Source organism: Mustela putorius, unplaced genomic scaffold, assembly GCF_011764305.1.
Source record: "Mustela putorius furo isolate JIRA1106 unplaced genomic scaffold, ASM1176430v1.1 tig00537248_pilon_pilon_pilon, whole genome shotgun sequence".
Lineage (NCBI taxonomy): Eukaryota > Metazoa > Chordata > Mammalia > Carnivora > Mustelidae > Mustela > Mustela putorius.
The window spans coordinates 14,416,663-14,436,165 of record NW_025422387.1 but is presented as its reverse complement, the minus strand read 5'-3'; the positions used below and the strand labels follow the sequence as shown (position 1 = coordinate 14,436,165).

Below are 19,503 nucleotides of genomic sequence, written 5' to 3'. Positions count from 1 at the left end.
AGAAAGACAACTATCATATGATCTCCCTGATATGAGGAAGTGGAGATGCAACATTGGGGGCTTGGGGGTAGGAAAAGAATAAATGAAACAAGGTGGGATCCGGAGGGAGACAAACCATAAGAGACTCTTAATCTCACAAGACAAACTGAGGGTGGGCGAGGGGAGGGAGGGAGAGGGAAGGGGGTGGGGTTATGGACACTGGGGAGGGTATGTGCTATGGTGAGTGCTGTGAAGTGTGTAAACCTGGCGATTCACAGACCTGTACCCGTGGGGCTAATAATACATTATATGTTTATTTAAAATTTTTTAAAAGTATATATTAAAAAGAAAAAAAGACAGACTACAAGCCCTCAGTGGCAACCACGTTGGGAGCCCTCACTCCTGAGAGCTTTTTCTGTACCCTTCCTAATAAAACTCTATTGCTTTACTCACCCTCCTTTGTTGGTGAGAGTCATTCTTCGACTTGGTGAGATAAGAACCTAGCTCCTCGATTCAAAGCCACAGGTCCCCAGGTCAGGCTGCACATGATGTAGATTTCTATGGTTCTGTTCCCTCACCTACCCCTTTCCACCCAGACCACTGTGATTTTCAGAAGCATAAGTATGAATGTACCCTTCCCTGCAGGAAGTCCTCCAATGGCTCCTATTACCTATTGAACAAAGTTTAAGTTCTTTGTCTTGGCATTCAAGGTCTTTGACAATTAAGTGATTGCTTGCTTCTCACTCTCTCCTCATCACTCTCAAAACACACCAGGTGAGCCCAAACTCTCGAAGCTCCAGAGCACCAAATTCTGGATCATGACACCGTGACCAATTCAACTATCCCTTTTCCCTCGTGTTTCTATCTGTCAACACTCAAAACTCTAAGTCATCATTCTCCAAGTATGTACCCCAGACCAGCAGAATCAGCACACCACCTGGGAATGTCTTAGAAATGAAAATTCTCAGCAGCTATCCCGGATTTACCTGAGTCAGGTCCTCTGGTGATGGGGTTCAGCAGTCTGTGTCCAAACAAGTCTTCCAAGTAATTCTGGTGCATGCTCCAGTTGAGAACCATTGCTAGAAGCCCCCCACAGCCAACTTGGTCACTTCCTGCCCCCACACCCAATTCAGAATTCCATGAAAACACTTGGGACCCTCGTTGTGTTCTGTTGTTGGATCATTCATCTCTCTGATCTAATGAGACTTGACAAGGGCCTTATTCCTGTGTCCCCATGGTCTAGAATGCTGTCTACCTGGCACACATGTTCAGCACGTGCTTGCTCAATAAACGAATGAACCAAAGAATGACTTTGAATTCTTCCCTCTTATCTTCCTGAGGGTCTCAGCCCAATGCTATTTTAGAAACCACATGGTAACTGCTGTCTCATTCCTTGAAATTGCCCAATCACCCATATGCGCTCCATGCCATAGTGTAAACCATAACAAGCTCCAACCCAATAGCTTCGCTCATCTGTCCAAACCTAATTGGACCCAGAGTGATCAGCTGACCTAGCATAGACTCCCATCTATTGGTTTTACTTAGCCTGATTTTGAGCCCTGGGGGGTGGGACCAAGTACAGCAGTTCCCAGTATAGCTAAATGAGCATGAATGTCTAAGCAGAAATGCAATCAGAACAGAACTTCCCAAGGTCAAGTCTACCTACATATGAGTAAAAAGTCTTCCCTCTGCACAAAGAATGGAGCCATGCATAGCAAGAGAGAATCAAAAGCACTCACAGCCCCAGGGAGAGATGCTGCAGGGTGCTGTTAGACCAGCCTGTTTAAAAAAAAAAAATCAAATCCCCCCCATCATTAACCTAAATTGAGTGAATGTGACTAGGTAGGGTATCTTTTTTGCCCCCAAAGCCTTGACTAAGATCTGCTTCTGCAGCTCAATAAAATTATTTATTTTCTATTACTTAGTAACTTAATAACTCCGTGCCTTTGCCTGGCATTGACACCAGGAGTCTTTATCGACATGATGTCATTAGATTTCTGTCCTCACAACTGCCCGGGAACTTAGGTGGAGGAGTATGCTTAATACCTTCTCTCCCTTTTTACATATAGGAATACTGAGGTTAGGAAGTATTCTACGCTGGCCCTTCCCTGTCTTAACCATCTCACTTAAGGACAATTCCATCCTTCCAGTTGCCAAACCAAAGCCTCGGAATGGTCCTTTGGTCCAGTCTTGGTCTCATACCATATTCTATCCATTAGCAAGATCTGTTTATATTCAAAATAGATGCAGGAACATGATGCAACATCTGGGGTTCATGCTTAAATAACACAGGAGAGGACACGTGGATGCAAGAATCACCGAATGCCATTTTGTTGCAGGATCGGAGGGTTCTTGTCTCACCGGGTTGAAGAATGAATCTTGCCAGACACAAAAGGGTCAAGGGAAGTGAAAGTTTATTAAGTGAAGGTGAGAGCAGAAAGGCAAGAAAAATGCTCTCTAGAGTGAGAGGGGTCCCTCATGGGTTTCCACTGAGGGTTTTCAGGGTGGGTCCTTTATTGAAAACTCAACCAGGAAGCTTGTGACCTTGAGTTTCTCGTGCCATCTTGGTTTGAGCAGGTGTTATTGGTAACACCCTTAATGACTCATTTCTTTGAGGTCTGGTAATTTTTCTGTGATTACACTGTAGCCACCAAAGAAAATGACTCCCTAACATCCGGGGCCGGTGGTCTGGTCTGTTCCCTTATCTCTTGTCCAGCCTCTCTTAGAGCCTCTGCCTGCCAGGAATAGTTTCAGAGCCTAGTCAGGGGCTCCCTATGCCTCCCTCCCTACACCTTAACCCTTTCCTTCCTCAGTTTGATCATTGTGGAAGCTGAATGATGGTTCACAGAGGTTCCTTTTGTTATTTCCACTTTTGTTTATGTTTGAAATTTTCCATAATAAAAAAATTAAATCGGGACGCCTGGGTGGCTCAGTTGGTTAAGCAGCTGCCTTCGGCTCAGGTCATGATCCCAGCGTCCTGGGATCGAGTCCCACTTCGGGCTCCTTGCTTGGCAGGGAGCCTGCTTCTCCCTCTACCTCTGTCTGCCTGTGCTCACTCTCTCCCCCCCCCCCTCTCTCTGATAAATAAATTAAAAAAAATCTTTAAAAAAAAAAAATTAAATCAGGGGCACCTGGGTGGCTCAGTCAGTTAGGTGTCTGCCTTCCTCTCTGGTCATGATCCCAGCATCCTGGGATCAAGTCCTACTCAGTGGGGAGTCTGCTTCTCCTTCTACCACTGCCCCTCCCCCCAGCTCATGCTCTTTCTCTCTCTCTCTCTCCCTCAAATAAATAAATAAAATCTTTTTTAAAAATCATACAACTTCTCCCTACCTTCACTGCTACCATTCTGATCCAAGCAGCCAGATTCCCCTGTTGGGACTTTTTTTTTTTTTTAAGATTTTGATTTATTTATTTGAGAGAGAAGGAGCATGAGGAGACAGGTAGGGGAAGGAGCAGAGAAGCAGATTCCCCCCACTGAGCAGCAAGCCTGACATGGGGTTCGATCTTAGGCTCCGAGATCATGACCTGAGTGGAAGGCAGACACTTAACAGACTGAACCACCCAGGTGCCCTCCTGTTGGGACTATCCCAGTAGCTTTTTAACTGAGCCCCTGCTTCCCCTCTCACCTTCACAGCTACCCTCTGCTTTTAATCTAAACTTCCCCTAGCAGCCAGTGTGATCTCATTAATAAGAAAGTCAGACCATTTCACTCTTCTGCTTGAAACTTTCCAATGGCTCCCCATTTCATTCAGGGTAAAAGTCAGCCTTAATGAATGGTCTTCAAGATCTTACACTATTTGCACCCGAACATTTTGCCACTTAAACCTCATCTCCTCACAGTCTCTCCCTTTGGTCATCCCATTCTAGTCATGCTGTTATTCCTCAAACCCACCAGGCACACTGATGCCACAGGACCTTTGCGCTTGCTGCTCATTCTGCCATGAATCATCCTCTTCCCTCGGGCATACACATGGCTCACTCTGCCTCCTTCATGTCTTTGCTCAAATATCTCCTTTTCAGGCCTTTCCAACCACCTTATTTGAGACTGAACATATAAACAATCCTACACACACACACACACACACACACGCACGCACACACACCCCATATATCTTAACCTCTTGCCCTGCTTTACTTTTTCTGCTTAGCACTTCTCATTGTCTTATTTACTACGATTTGACTTATTTTTCCTGTTTATGGTCAGTCTCCACCATCAGAACGTAAACCCTCTGCAGGCACGGATTTTTGTCTAGTCCCTGCTGTATCCCCAGCACTGGCTTGGCATATAGTAACTACTCAATAAATATTTATTGAATGAATGAATGATGGCATTCCAATTATTCAACCCTGCCCACCTGTCCAGGAACATCTCTCACCTCTTTCCTCCTTACCCTCTGTGCCAAGGCATATTTGACAACTCAATCCCTGGCACACACCAGGACCATTCGGATTTCTACTTTGCCTGTGGTCTGCCCTCCTCTTCCTCCTGGCCAGATCCGTAATCTTTTAAGGGTCACACTGGACTCTCAGAATCTCTTGCCCCTCTCCCCTACAGCTCTGAGAGCCCCTGGGGACAGGAATCCCATCTTATTTTGTCTCTTTAACACTGTTGGCAGCCAACAGGTGCCCAACAGGTACTTAATGAGTGAATAATAATATTTGCATTTACTGAGTGCTTTCTGTGCTCAGTGTTCTCACACTTAATCTGGACAACAACCTATGGGGGAGGGTATGATTACTAACCCCTTTTTTATGGGTCAGTTATGGGAGGGTCAGAGAAGTAGAGTGTGGCAAAGGGCAGACCAGAACTGAAAGTCTGTTCTGCCAGACTCTGGATCTTTGGGCTTCCCCCAGCTCACCCTGACCAACCATGAGCAAGTCCCCATCTTTCTGAGCCTCGGGTTCATATGACAATGTGGGGTGACTGGCTGATAGAGAGCATCCCACTCTGACCTACTGGGAGCATTGGCTCCTCCAGGGCTAAACTCAGCCAATTTCAGTTTCCAAATGTCATCAAAGGGAAACCAAAGCAGCTGAGAATCGAAACTGATAGCAAAAAGATTAGGCTGGAAGTCAAGCTTGCTAAGGTGGCCCCAGAACTCCCAGCGGGAGGGCCCCTGCTGCAGCAAAGGGTCTCCAAGAAGAGAAACTCAGGTCAGCCCAGTCATCTCCTGGTTTCCTCTCCACTCTGGCCCCTCTACCCCGCAGGGTGCTGGCAGTCAACTGAGGAGGAGCCCCCTTAAAGAAGTGGGCGTGCAGGGAGCCGGATAGCTGTGTGGCTATATATCTGAGCAGCGGTGGTCCTCTGGCTCAGAGATGGCACTGACCAGGGAGCTGTATGCCACCCCTGCCTCCAGGCTGGACTCCTTTGTGGCTCAATGGGTGCAGCCCTACCAGGAGCAGAAAGTGGAGGTTCTGGAGGCTGTGCAGACTGTGCAACAATTCCTGAGAGAAGAGCACTTTGAGGGCGACTGCGGACTGGATGAGAAGGTGCGGGTGCTGAAGGTGCTCAAGGTGAGATTGGTCCCCTCCCTCCATAAAGCCAGGGCCTGGCAAAGGCAGCATGAGGGTCCTCATCCCAGAGGATGCTGGGAGCCTCTTGCCTCATTATCCTTAGCCCACGCGGCTGACATGTCAGGGCATCCCACTGAGCTGCCTGCACCCTACCCTGCTTCTGTCTTGAGCAGAACAGGTCTGGTAAGGAAACTCATGACAATAGTTCACTTTTCTGGGATGCACTAGCCTAATCCCTTACAATACACGAGCTCTAATTCATGCACCCTTTGAGGTATACACGATTCTTTTCCCATTTCACAGATGAGCAAAATGGAGGTTCGGACCCTTAAGATTCATAATGACTAAATGCAATGCACGGTCTCTGATTGGATCCTGGTGTGAATAGACCATCCATAAAATACAGTTTGGGGACAAGTAGGGAAATTTTAATATGGCCTGAATATTAGATAATAGAGGCATTGTTGATTGTTTAGGTATAATCCTTTTGTGGTTATGGGCCAGGAGGAAGTGCTCTTTTTGGTTGGATACAAATGCTAAAGCAGGAGTGCCTGGGTGGCTCAGGTGGTTAAGCATCTGTGTTTAAAAGCTCAGGTTATGATATCGGGGTCCTGGGATTTGAGGCCTCTATCGGGCTCCCTGCCAGTGGAGAATCTGCTTCTGCCTCTACCCTTGCTTGTGCTCTCTCTTTCTCTCTCTCTCTCTTACACTCAAATGAATAAATAAAATCTTTTTTAAAAATGCTAAAGTATTCAGAGACAAAGTTCCTCAGTATTTGTAATTGCTCTAACAAGGTTTTAATGCAGCAAATGTGGCAAGGAGTTTAGACTTGCTGGAACTAACTGCCTGGATATGTGAGTGCTCATTGGAGTCTCTTCCTACTTTTCTGTTGTAAGTTTTTGATTAGACGTTTTCTTTAGTGGAAGCTCAGAGAGGTAAGGTGACTTGTCCAAGGTCACACAGCTCCTGGGGGAACTGGGATTTGAACCAGGATCTATCTATTCCACAGCCGGTGCTCTAGGCCAACCCCACTGATTTTTCCCCCCATGCCCTTCCTTCAGCTGCTTCTTGTCCTAGCTAGAATCAAAATTCAAGGGGGTCAAACCTGGAAAGGCCCTGGAGAATCAGTCTCAGCCAACCCTTTGTTTAAACATTAAGGAAACTGAAGCACAGAGATGGTGAGAGATGTCTTAGGTTCACACAGTGAGCTAGCGGCAAAGGCAGGACTAGAATTAGGGTGCCTGACCCCAGCCTAGGGCTCTAGTTCTCACCTCAGTAAAGGATTTAGAAATCTCGGGTCCCCAGCCCTTCCTTACACCCATCTCCAGCACCTAGAGCCTGAGGCCACAGGATTTAGACAGACCACGGTTTGACTCTTGGCTTCCTTTCCTTTCCTTCTTAGACTCCTCTTATCTCTCATACCTTCTGTCTCATCATCATCATCACCAGTTTCCTCCTTGTCCAGCAAAAGCCTCATCAATGTAAACTAAGAGATAAGCACATGGTAAATGCACCAAAACAAAAGCGCCGTTATAAATTCTTGCTCTGAGTCAGGCAGACACCCCCAGCCTGCCCCACCCCTGACAATCTTGAGGGTGAAGTGGATGAAAGGGGGGGGGTAGTCTGGAGACCAACTGAATGAGTTTTGATGACATGAAGTGGAATTTACCCAGCCCTCAAATTCTCCCTGGAAACCCGAGCCACTTCCCCCTCCCACCAAAACCATAAAATAAGAGTGATACCCCCAAAGCAATGGTAGAGGAGAAATAATGCTTTATGCACGTTCTAAACCCTCTTCCCACCCCCCACAAAAATCTGGAGCTTGGTTGGTTCAGATGCTCAGAATGCTCGAATGAGTTGGGTTTAAGAAGACTTGGACTGGAGTAAGTCACGAAGCTTGTTCAAGAATGTCCTTTAGTCTCCACCTGGGTCTTCATTGCAAAAGGCAGGAAGTCTGGGCATAGCTTTCAAGGGAATGTGCCCTTCATCCGCACACAGGGTTCCATTCCCAGCAGAAATGTTCGATCTCAATGAAGGTGCAGAAAGAGAATGCAAAAAAAAAAAAAAAGGAGGAAGAAAAGATGGCAGACTTCTCCTCAGAACTAGGGCCTTGGGGCACAGAGACTTGGGGCACAGGGAAGAAAGAAGTAGAACACCTTGTCAGAACACCTTGTCTTCTGACCCTTTAACTGACCATGACTATGACTCCTGGCCATGAATCCACTGTCTCAGCTTTCTCATCTGTACACTGGGGACAATTACTGGGGTGACTAGTCCCCACCCCAGTCAGTGGGTGTTAAGATTAAATAAAAGATACCATGGGCATAAAGGACCTTCCATAGTGCCAGACACCGTGAAGGTTCAACCCATGACAGTTGCATTACAATCAATCTGTCGTGATTCCACTTGCCAGAAGAGGTAATCACCCTCAGGTCTGAGGGATCTCCCAGCCTGTGGTGAGAAAGACAGGAGGCCAGATATTTGTAGGGCTTTATATACCAGAGGCAGGAGGGGCTGGAGAGCAGGTCTAGACTCTCAGAACATCAAATAGACTGCTTCCAAATCATCCGGCTCAGGCTCCTTCCATCCAGATGGGGAAACTGAACCCCAGGTAGAGAAGGGATGATCTGAGTCAAAACGAGACAAAGAAGAGGATGAGGGCTATACGGCTGACTTCCTGCATGCCGGGCCCATGGCAAGCCCCACACACACACCTTCTCTTATCTAATCCTCCCAGGAACCCATGACTCACGTGCCACGATTACTCTCACTTTGCAGACGAGGAATTAGGGTTCACATTTAGGGACCAGAGATGAGAAACAAGTGCAGGAGTCAAGGTCAAAGTCAGGCTGCCCCTTGGCTCTTACCCACCAGGCAATCCTGCTCCCAACTTTTTAATGTCATGAAAGGCTCAGATGCCCAAATGCTCAGAATACCCTGGGGAGTAGGCCTCAGTGGTCTCTTGGAGGAGGCACCACTCTGCAGCTTAGAACACCCCATCTCAGCAGCAAAACAATGTCTGGGCTCTGGAGTCAGGCTGCCTGGGTTCAAACCCTGGCTCTGCTATGTACTCTGTGACCCTGAGCGAGTGACTTCTCTTGAAATCTCAGTTTCCTCGCCTGTAAGAGGGGATGTTGGTACTACCCGCCCACACTTCTGGGCTGTGGGGAGCCTTGGATATGGGATAATTCACGTAAGGAGCACCAGGGACTGCCTGGCACAGGCAGTGGCAGGTGACGGGGTTCTGTGTTCCGCAGGTAGGCTCCTTCGGGAATGGCACAGCAGTCAGGAACAACTTGGAGGTAGAACTGGTGGCGTTCCTGAGCTGTTTCCACAGCTTCCAGCAAGAGGCCAAGCACCACCAAGACATTCTGAGTCTGATATGGAAGAAGCTGTTGTGTTGCCAGGATCTGCTGGCCCTTGGGCTCAAGGACGTGGAAATCACCCAGGGAGACCCCGATGCTCTTGTCTTCACCATTGAGACCAGGAGGACGGCAGAGCCCATCACTGTCACCATCGTGCCTGCCTATAGGGCCCTGGGTAAGGGGGAGGGGAAGCCCATCAGATGCACACACCTGCCATCTCAGGGAGACCTGAACTCTCACACCTCTCATTCACGGCCAGCTGCAGACACCTGCAATCATCTGTTCAACCTACATCCTGAGCTGGGGGCTCAGTTGGGGCTGGCCCAACTCAGGCCATTGTGTTGATCAGCTTGGGAAACAATTACCAAAGAATCCTGTGGATAAATACATGATTGCAAGAGGAGATGAGAGCGGCAGAGGGGAAGGTGTTAGAAGCAGAAGCTGGGGTCCTCCTGTAGCATTTATCACGGGTGCCAGGGCTTGTCCTTGTTTGGGCTTTTCCAGAAGCAGACCCTAAGACAAAGATGTGAGGATAAGCAGTCCTGGGAACTGCTGAGAGGGAAGTAGGGGAGAGGGATAGGGAAAGGAGGAAGCATCACAAAGTCACCAAACGAGCCTCTGGCTTCATGCCCCTGGAGAACTCTAGGGGACAGCACAGAGTACCCCTCAACCAAATACAGCGTGGGATGTTTATTCCCCAACTTACCATCGCCCTTGTCTGAGTTTGTCCTCAGGCGAAGAGTCCTGGGGTTGGAGTAAACAGTATCAGCTACAACCCCAGGTGAATCAGGTTTCATCCAGATGGGTGGCTGCTAGGATCCACCTTGTAGGGACGGTGTCAGAAATGGGGTCCCACCTGGGCAAGAACAAGAGTGCCGGGATGCATTAGTGATGGCTGCCGCGGAAGCACACCCTTCTGCAAATGCCCTTGAGGCCGCCAGCTCTCTTATCTGACCCTGGTTCTCGATTCTGGTGTCAGGAGGTTGGAATCAGTCACTGAGAAAGAAATCCCAAGCAGACATCAAGGGGACCTGGTGGGTTGGGACCTCGAGAAAGAATAACAGTCTTTGAGTGGTCTGAAGAATGGCAAGCCCATTTTTGGTTCTCCAGAAGGACAATCAAGCAAGGCAAACCTTGATTCTCTTGGGCCTTGAGGAGTCCAGTTTCCCTGGGGAGACACTCCAGGGAAATTAGCAGGCTCAACCCTTTCCTCCCCACTTAACAACCTGGGGTTTCCTAAATCCCGGCTCTCTACCTTTGCTCCCTCTCACCCCAGGGCCTTCTGTTTCCAACACTCAGCCACATCCTGAGGTCTATGTGAGTCTGATTGAGGCCCAGGGTTACCCTGGATATTTCTCCCCATCCTTCAGCGAGCTGCAGAGAAACTTCGTGAAATATCGGCCAACCAAGCTGAAGAGCCTCCTCCGGCTAGTAAAGCACTGGTACCTGCAGGTGAGGAGGCTGCCAGGATGGGGGCACAATAGGGGGAGCCTGTAGAGGGCAGGGAAGAGGAGGCGGGGCCTGCATCAAGGTGGGGGGTAGTAGTGGGGAAGGGGGGGAAATGCTAATCTTTTAAACTGTAAGTTGAAATAGTGATGAAGGTGGAGGAGGAGGAGGAGGAACAGAAGGAAGGAGAAAAGCAAGGAATATACAATATTTTCCAGGACACAAGTGTTTGCGACACCCCAGTTTCAGTCGATACTGGCTAACACTGACTACTTTGAGTTCTCCAGATGTTAGTTAATCTCAGCTAGTTAAGGACGAACAGAAGGAAAGTTTCTGTTAATTGCACCAGTTTCCCCCACAAATACCCGTGTTCCTGTCATGGTCATTACCGAGTGAATACATCTGCAACAGCCAATTTTTAGATTTCACAGATGCTGGCTTGCATGGTACCAGGTACATTTCAAAATATCTCCATGAATAAAGTCAACTAAACTTGTGAAAGGAAGACTCAGAAACAAACCCAAAGTTAGAAAGGGTGGAAGAAAGATGCTTTCTTGTATATATTAAAATACACACACGCAAACACACACACACATACACACACTCCTGGGTAACCCAATCATTCAGGGTCCTGGGGTTAAGCCCCACATAGAGCCCCACACTCAGTGGGAGTCTGCTTGAAGATTTTCTCTCTCACGCTCTCCCTCTGCTCCTCCCCCCACTCACTCGCTTTCTGTCTCTCTAAAATAAATAAAAAAACAGAATCAGAAAATTTCCAAGGTTAGTAAGTTTACAGTTACTCTGTTTATTGGGGGTGGGGGTGAGGGATGGTGAAGCCATTTTCTTCTTACACGATTATCAAGTCAACCAAGGTTGTGGTACATCTTCCGTCATCAGAATGCCCAAAGCCAAGAACAAAGTTGGTTTGGTGTTTAGTCAGTCACTTACAGGAAACGCAAGGTTTTGTGGCTTTGGAGAACTAGAACTCCGCAGAAAGATTCATTTTCTTGCTCTCTAAGAATGCAAAGTGCTTTCTTCCTACATATGATATGCCCTTTTTTCTGGTAATGTCCAGAGAGTATATCAGCTTTGCTTCTAGAAGCCTCCCTTCTGTTTTTGTTCGAGTCTCCTCCTTAAAACAAGGATTTGATCGCATATGGTTTCTCTCTCTTTTTAAAAAAGATTTATTTATTTGAGAGAAAGGGAGAGAGAGTGCATGCACCTGGTTGGGGGGGCGGAGTGCAGAGGGAAAGAATCTCAAACAGATCCCTGCTGAGTGCAGAGTCCCCTGTGGAGCTCAACCTCAGGACCTTGAGGTCACAACCTGAGCCAAAATCAAGAGTCGGCCACTGAACCCACTGACCTACACAGACGCCCCTAGAAAGATTCTTTAGACAGGAAGTGACTGGTATCAGGTAAGACGCTTTCTTTTGCAAGTAGGAGAAAAACCAACTTAAACTGACTTAAACAGGGGTGCCTGGGTGGCTCAGTGGGTTAAGCCTCTGCCTTTGGGACATGATCTCAGGGTCCTAGGATCGAGCCCTGTATTAGGCTCTCTGCTTAGCAGGGAGCCTGCTTCCCGCTCTCTCTCTGCTTGCCTCTCTGCCTACTTGTGATCTCTCTGTCAAATAAATAAAATCTTTAAAAAAAAAAAAAAAAACCTGACTTAAACAATAAGGACAATTATCAGCTCGTAACAGGATTCACCCTGGTGTTGAGGGGAGTGGTAATCCCATCCAAACAGTGTAGGTACTATACAACGGAGAAGAGAGAAATGCTTCCTAGAGCTTTCTGTGTTCCCCCACAGAATCTCGGCTATTGCCAAGATCTGTAGAAACTTCCCTGTTGGGTTGGTGGCTCCGGGAATGCAGGAGGAACAATAGAAATGACCGCCTGGGCCGCCATCTTCCAGCCCCCTCCCCCACCTTCCTCAACCCTTGATTCTCCCGCCAAAAGGCTGTATGCCCAGGTCACATCTCCATAGATAACCTGATACATATGCAGGAAACAGAAGTATCAGGACCCCCCACCCCATACCCTCTGATCACCAAATACCCTATCATATATGGATGTGAGCCCATGCCCTGCCTTGGCCTGATAAAAGATCCCCACCAACTCCAACCCAGTGCGACTTCCCCGACTCCCCTTTCCAGAGTCGAGGAACCTCACCCGAGGGTGCTCACCTCCTCCCAGCGCAACTTTCCTGGCTCCCCTTCTCCTGAGCCCTGAAACTTCGCCAGAGTGCCTTTAATAAATCTTGCCTTTTGCCTTCCTCGCCTGGTGTCGTATTTATCTCGCCTATAAAATCTTACATTTCCACCCCTCTTTTTCTATCAGCAAAGACTTTTCTTTTCTTTTTTTTTTTTAAGAATTTTATTTATTTATTTGACATAGAGACATCACAAGTAGGCAGAGAGGCAGGCAGAGAGAGAGGAAGGGAAGCAGGCCCCTGCTGAGCAGAGAGCCTGATGTGGGACTCGATCCCAGGACCCCGAGATCATGACCTGAGCCGAAGGCAGTGGCTTAACCCACTGAGCCACCCAGGCGCCCCTAGCAAAGACTTTTCTTTAAAGGAAATCTTTCAGAAGAAGCCTAGTACAGTAAAATAGATAGAAATGCAGTTGCTTAGGCTCAGATCTAGAGCCCAACACATTCACTCTTTGGGACACCTCTTCCTAAGTCCATTCCAGGAGTTACATGGGGCACCTGGCTGGCTCAGTCAGTGTCATATACAATTCTTGATCTTGAAGTTGAGGCTTGGAGCCAGAGATTGCAGAGATTGCTTAACACTAAAATATTTTTTAAGGTTTTATTTATCTATTTGACAGACAGAGATCACAAGTAGGCAGAGAGACAGGCAGAGAGAGAGGGGGACACAGGCTCCCTGCTGAGCAGAGAGCCTGATGCGGGGCTCCATCCCAGCACCCTGGGATCATGACCTGAGCTGAAGACAGTGGCTCTAACCCACGGAGCTACCCAGGTGCCCCAAAACTAAAATCTTAAAAAAAAAAAAAAAAGGAATAGTTTGAAATCCACTGGACCAACTGAGCCCCTTAATTCTGAAACAGGGAAACCATTTAGGGCCAGAGTGGGAAAGCGATTGGCCAAGATTACACAGCCAGTAGGTGGCAAAGCTGAGACAAGAAGTTGGAGTTGCCAGTTTCTGGTCCATCTAGAGTGATCCTGACACAAGATCTTGGGGTCTCTCCTGTCTCTTTCAACAACAGTACGTGAAAGCCAAGTGCCCCAGGGCCACGCTGCCCCCTGACTATGCCCTCGAGCTGCTGACCATCTACGCCTGGGAGATGGGTACTCAGGAAAATGAGAATTTCAGGCTGGATAAAGGCTTCACCTCAGTGATGGAACTACTCCAGGAGTTTAAGTTCCTCTGCATCTACTGGACCAAGTACTACACATTCCAGAACCCAGTCATCAAGGATTTTGTCAGAAAACAGCTCAAAAGAGACAGGTACTGGGCCCCTGCGTGTCTGCCACATCTCAGAGAACAGAAAGGAGAGAGGCAAAGGCAGTGTCGCATTGAATGGGAGGGCTGCTTTATCAGGCACTAAAATCACACTGACATCTCAAACCTTTCAAAATGCCCCGGTGGGCAGAGGGGCTGTAAGCCTTCTCCTTGTGCCTCAAGGAACCCCACCCTACTTAGTTCTCTTGCTTCCAAAAGACCATTTCAGGGCATTCTAGCAACAGCATGGAAATGTGGAAAGAATCCGGGCAGCCGGGTTTCATCCCAGTTCTGGCTTTTTCTCACCGCTGTGAGCCTCAGCTCCTCCTCTGTAAAGCAAGAGTAAGTGGCATCTACAATGCAGGCTATTGTAAGGGTTGGGGAAATACCTAAAGGGCCCATGCGGTCTGGTCTATGGTAGATGCCAGAGAGGTGTTCACTCTCATGGCGCATGTAGCTCTACAAAGCACCAGCACCCATCCCTAACCCCGGGATTGTCACCGTTTATGTGAAGGCTGGCTCAGCCTCCAGCCTTTGCCTGGGGCTTTCAGCCTCCCCCAGTGGCCGGTGGAGGCTGGTGGATAAACACCCCAGCTCCCTCCCATCCCAGATGGAAGGACTCTCTTAGGGTCACGTGTGCTACATTGTTTCCCAGAGTCCCTGTGCTGGGACTAACCTCCAGTTGCCCACAGTGGGAATCACCTCAATACAAACCCTTCATGAGTATCCTTCCCTTCCTGTATCACTCTCCCACTCCCGACTGGGGCTTCCTGGCCTGTCCTTCCAAATCAACCATGGGCACTCACATTCTTCTCCTGGGATCTGCTTTTGGAGAAACCCAGCCTGAGACAACTCTTTATATTAGAAGCTCTAGGTCAGTGCGAGCAATATCCCAAGAATGTTTATTGTTCCCTTATGTGAATGTTGGGTCCCTTTAAAAAAAAAAAAAAAAAAAAAAAAACAAGGAAGTAAAACCCAGTCTCCTGATGAAAAGAGGATTCATTCTAAGGATGCCCAGAAATTTGAGGTTAGGAAACCATCAGGACCTGAGGCAAACCTACAGACACCCTCTTTCTCTGCCACTCCCTCTCATGGTCCACATGCCGTCTCTTCCTCTGACAACCTCTGCTTTTTTCCCCATACCTGCCCTACTCCCCTCTTACTTCCATGTGATGAGGGACCTCCCTTATCCTTGGTCCAAACCCCAGAAGGAACCAGTCTATTCACTGGGCCCAAACCCTACATGTCAGGTCACCTGGTGGATCACTTTGGGTCAGGTGATCTTATCCTGTAGGGAAGCCTGGCACTGCTCCCTAGTTCAGGCAGGGCTGGTTTGGGGTGCAGGGATGTTGGGGGTAGCAAACATAGAGCCTGTGGTGTCCAGCACCCTCCCATAGCACACTGTCACATTCTGTCATAGATGAAGTCACAGCTCCCTCCTTAGCCAAAAGCTCCTGGAGTGCAAGAGCCAGAACTTAATCATGGGCTTGGCATCTGCCCCATGTGCTCAACCCAAGCAGCCTAAGGAGACTGTTAGACCCTCTTTGAGCCAATATTCGCTAAGTATTCATTCACCATTTATACAGAAGAGAGATGCTTGGGGGCAGCCCAACCTCTTCTCTGTTGAACCAGAGCAAAGGGATAGGATCACCCATCTGCTGACAGTAAGAACTTAGAGAAGTCTGGGCCTCAGTTTTCTCATCTGTGAAATGGGGATATATAACAGCAATTAAATAGTCTCACCCCGGGGGACTCAATTAAGTAAGCAGCCAACTCTTGATTTCAGCTTGGGTCATGATCTCAAGGTCCTGTGATGGAGCCCCACACCAGGCCACCCCACTCAGCAGGAGTCTGCTTGTCTTCCTCTCCCTCTGCCCCTCCCCCGGCTCATGCATTTTGCGTGCTCTCTCTATCTCTCTCTCTTAAGTAAATAAATCTTAAGGGAAAAAAAAGAAAGAAAGAAAGAAACCGATAGTCTAATAGTCTTTCCCTCCTAGAACTGTTAGAAGGATTAAAATAGGTTAATTCCCATAGGGCTTGACCGAGTGCCTCAGTAACTCTCAGTGGTTATTGCTGATGGTGTTTCTATTATCCAAAGCAATTCAGCAGCCCTAGCCTCAAACTTACCTAAGTAGTAAGTTTGCTCAGCAAAACAAAAGCTCTGATCTTAAGAGGCCCACCGGCCAGAGCCGGCCTCTGTTCTTGCTACAGCATACCTTTGGGGATCTCAACACTCCACACCCTAAAAAGGACTTCTTGGAAATATAATCAACCCTGATCTGTTCCTTTCCAGTGATGTTCCCGGACCCTTCGGGACCAATGGCCCCCCCCCCCAGGCTCCACACCCAGCACATGCTCAGTGGTTTTGATTAAATGTTTCCTTGAACAGGCTTCTTTCTGGCCTGCAAACCAGAAAAAGCCTGGGAACCCTCTCCCTGTGCTGCAGGCCCATCATCTTGGATCCGGCCGATCCCACCCACAATGTGGCAGAAGGATACAGATGGGACATAGTCGCGGAGAGGGCCTCCCAGTGCCTGAAACAGAACTGTTGCTATGACAACAAGGAGAACCCAGTCCCCAGCTGGAATGTGAAGGTAATGGCTCTTCTGTGGGGCTGTCAGGGGCTTGAAGCTCAGAAGGAGGTAACTGCGGAGAATTTACCTATTTACTTACTTTCTGTGTCGATGGCACCAACAAGGCTTTAGAACCAGACAAGCCTGGCACCCGGCAGCTCTGTGAAATTGGGAACATTTTTCAACCTGCTGAGCCTCAGATTGCTTCCTTTAAATTCATGTTCTCTTTTTCTTTCTCTTTGCCATAACCGGAAGAGAAAGCTGTCATGCTCCCGATCACTGTGGGCAGGAATTGAGGCCACGCAAGTGAATTCAGCAGCTGTTTCGTGCCAGCACTTGGGGCTGGTGGGGACAACAGTGGGGTAGAAATCAAACATGGCTCCTACTCTCAAAGAACTCACTGGATTTGGGTGGGAAGCAAGCCCATGAAAACAACCTTGCACAAAACTGCTGGAAAGAAAAGAACTGCGAGGGAAGTTACTCAATGAACAAAAAATGCCAAGTAATATTATTATGCAATGGCAAACCTGCTGTACAGGCAAAGATCATAATAATCACTTTGATTCTATTCCTCTTGTACTTAATAACTTGCCAAGCACTTGTCCTGGGACAAATCTGTCAAATAGAGAGGTCAAACATTATTATCACTATCTTGAACACTGTTATCCCCATTTTACAGATGAAGAAACTGAGACTCAGAGAGGTTAAGTAAATAACCAACATCACACTGCTAGGAGCAGAGCCAGGATTTATGCCCAGGTCTTTGTGGGAGCCACCAGCCAAGTGAGGCCCACAGACAGACTGAATCGATATGCCTCTGGATTTTTCCGGAGTATAAAAATCATTTTGCAAAGATGTTTAATCTTGAAAATCAGAGGACGTGGGGATTCTGGGCCTATATTCCTTCTTAAAAAGATCAGCTAGCAGTCCAGCCCCACCCAGCGCCTGCCAGGTGCTGTTCTCCAGCCACCGGGGACTCCCAGAACCTTGAGCATGACCTCCAGTGGTGGTGAAGAACAGACTTTGGAGTCTGACCTTGGTTAAAATACCTGCTATGTTCCTCGCTACCTCTGTGATGATCACTAAGTCACTTAACCCTACTCAACCACAGTTTCCTCATCTGTACAAGGGGATGATAGGAACCAACTTCATGAGGCTGCTGTTGTACAGGACCCGGACTGGATCCTAGCCAAAGAACCCTGTGGCACTCAGAGACCTTGGAGGATCCAAGGTTTATTTAATGCCAGAGGGCTCAGAGGAGAGTAATCTCTCAAGGTCTGAGCCCGGAGCACAAAGGGGGGCACTTTATACACTTTTACTTCTGTACTGTGCCACGCTTACAGCTACTGCCAGTGGGAGAGGGGGAAAACCCGGAATGGCCCTGGGATTGGGACTGGGATCTCCTGCTGGATTGGTTGGCCACGTTAGAACACAGATTTCCCTTATCACTGTGAAAATAAAACGCATTCAGAAGAGTGCAGGCACCCAGCACAGGGCCTAGGAGGTGGTTGGCACAGCCCAAGTGTGTTGCTACTACTGCTGCTGTTGGAAACTTAGGAACAGGTAAGGAGAACTTCTGCATGTCAGGCAGAGGAGCGTGGAACTGACCCCCTCTCCCTCTTCTCTCCCTTCCAGAGGACACGAGACATCCAAGTGACAGTGGGACAGTGGGGTTACTCAGATTTGATTCTTACGGTGAACCCTTATGAGCCCATAAGGAAGATCCAAGAGAAGATCTGGGAGAGCCAGGGGACCTTGGCCCTGAAGCGTCTGTCCTTCCAGGAGCCCGGTGGCAAGCGACAGCTCCTCAGTAACCAGTGCTCCTTGGCCTATTACGGCATCTTCTCCAACATTCGTCTCTGTCTGGTGGAGGCCACCTCCCACGAGATCCAGGTATTTGTGAAGAATCCTGATGGGGGGAGCCATGCCTATGGCATTGATCCCAAAAGCTTCATCCTAGGCCTGAAGCACCAGATTGAAGACCAGCAGGGGCTGCCCAGAAAAAAGCAGCAGCTGCAGTTCCAAGGTCAAGTTCTGCAGGATTGGTCATCTTTGTGCAGCTATGGGATCCAGGACGGTGACACCCTTATCCTCTCCAAGAAGAAAGCTGAAAGCTTTCCATTTCTGCCCCACTAATCTGGGACTCAGCATATCAGCCACTTCCTCCAGCTCTCACCTGGGGAGGTGCCATGTCTTCACCAGCTTTGTAAATAGTTAGCTTAGCCCTGCAAGTGGGGGAATGAGGAGGGATGTGAAACATTTCGTATACAATGGACAATGGCCAGACCACATATGACGATAGGATTCTGACCCACACAACCTCTGCAGTCCCCAGCCCAGGAAGCCAAACCACCACCTTCGCAGCAATCTACCCCCAGTCATCAGGACTTGGTCACTAACTGCCTAATTCCACTGCACTTCCAACATAGAGCCAATCAGAAAAAGGCAAATAAGTTCCCTAACCAATCACAGAGGACAGCCTGCTTCTAGTTAGCCACCTACTGCTTCCCCATGCCAACAGCTTCAATCAAGAAGTGAAGAGAAACCTCCTCTTTTTTCCACTATAAAGCTTTCTCTGTCTTGGAGTCTCTGCCAATTTTCAGGGAACAGTGGCTGGCTCCCTTGTAATAGAAAGCTAGAAATAAATAACCTTTGTTTAATCTCTTTTTGGGTGTTCTTCATCTCTTTCCACGCATGCTAACATCTGGGACAGTGAGTATGATGAAGTGTAAAACAATTCTCTCAACTCCTGATGCACACACACAAATGGTATGTAATAGTCCAAAGGCTTTTGGAAAAGAACAGTATCTCTATCATCAGAGGAGTTCATGTGATCAGGTTACTCCAATAACCCAATAAAATGTTTCATTTCCCCCCTCGCCTTTGCCCTGATTCCTTTTTTGTTTATTTATATATATATATATATATATATATATATATATATATATATTATATTTAGATTTTATTTATTTATTAGAGAGAGAGAGAGCACAAGCATGGCTAAGAGCAGAGGGAGAAGCAGGATCCCTGGGGGCAAGGAACGAGATGCCCACCATTCCAGAACCCTGGGATCATGACCTGAGCCAAAGGCAGATGCTTAACTGAATGAGCCACCCAGGCGCCCTCCTTTGGTTAATTTTTGTTGGACACAACAATCTGAGTT

The 19,503-nt window shown here is 48.0% G+C and overlaps 1 protein-coding gene across 2 annotated transcripts; it reads left to right on the top strand.

Moving 5' to 3' along the window:
* Window positions 1–5,026: 5,026 nt before the first annotated feature.
* On the top strand, window positions 5,027–19,004 carry OASL (2'-5'-oligoadenylate synthetase like). Of its 2 annotated transcripts, XM_004753384.3 has the most exons (6): window positions 5,028–5,493; window positions 8,751–9,033; window positions 10,135–10,310; window positions 13,532–13,773; window positions 16,214–16,361; window positions 17,976–19,004. In XM_004753384.3, the coding sequence occupies exons 1-6, from the start codon at window positions 5,296–5,298 to the stop codon at window positions 18,474–18,476; spliced, it is 1,548 nt and encodes a 515-aa protein (XP_004753441.1). In that variant the 5' UTR covers window positions 5,028–5,295; the 3' UTR covers window positions 18,477–19,004. The 2 variants fall into 2 exon arrangements, with proteins under 2 accessions (XP_004753443.1, XP_004753441.1); XM_004753386.3 differs by lacking the exon at window positions 13,532–13,773 and having other exon boundaries at window positions 5,027–5,493; window positions 17,976–18,063.
* Window positions 19,005–19,503: the final 499 nt, after the last annotated feature.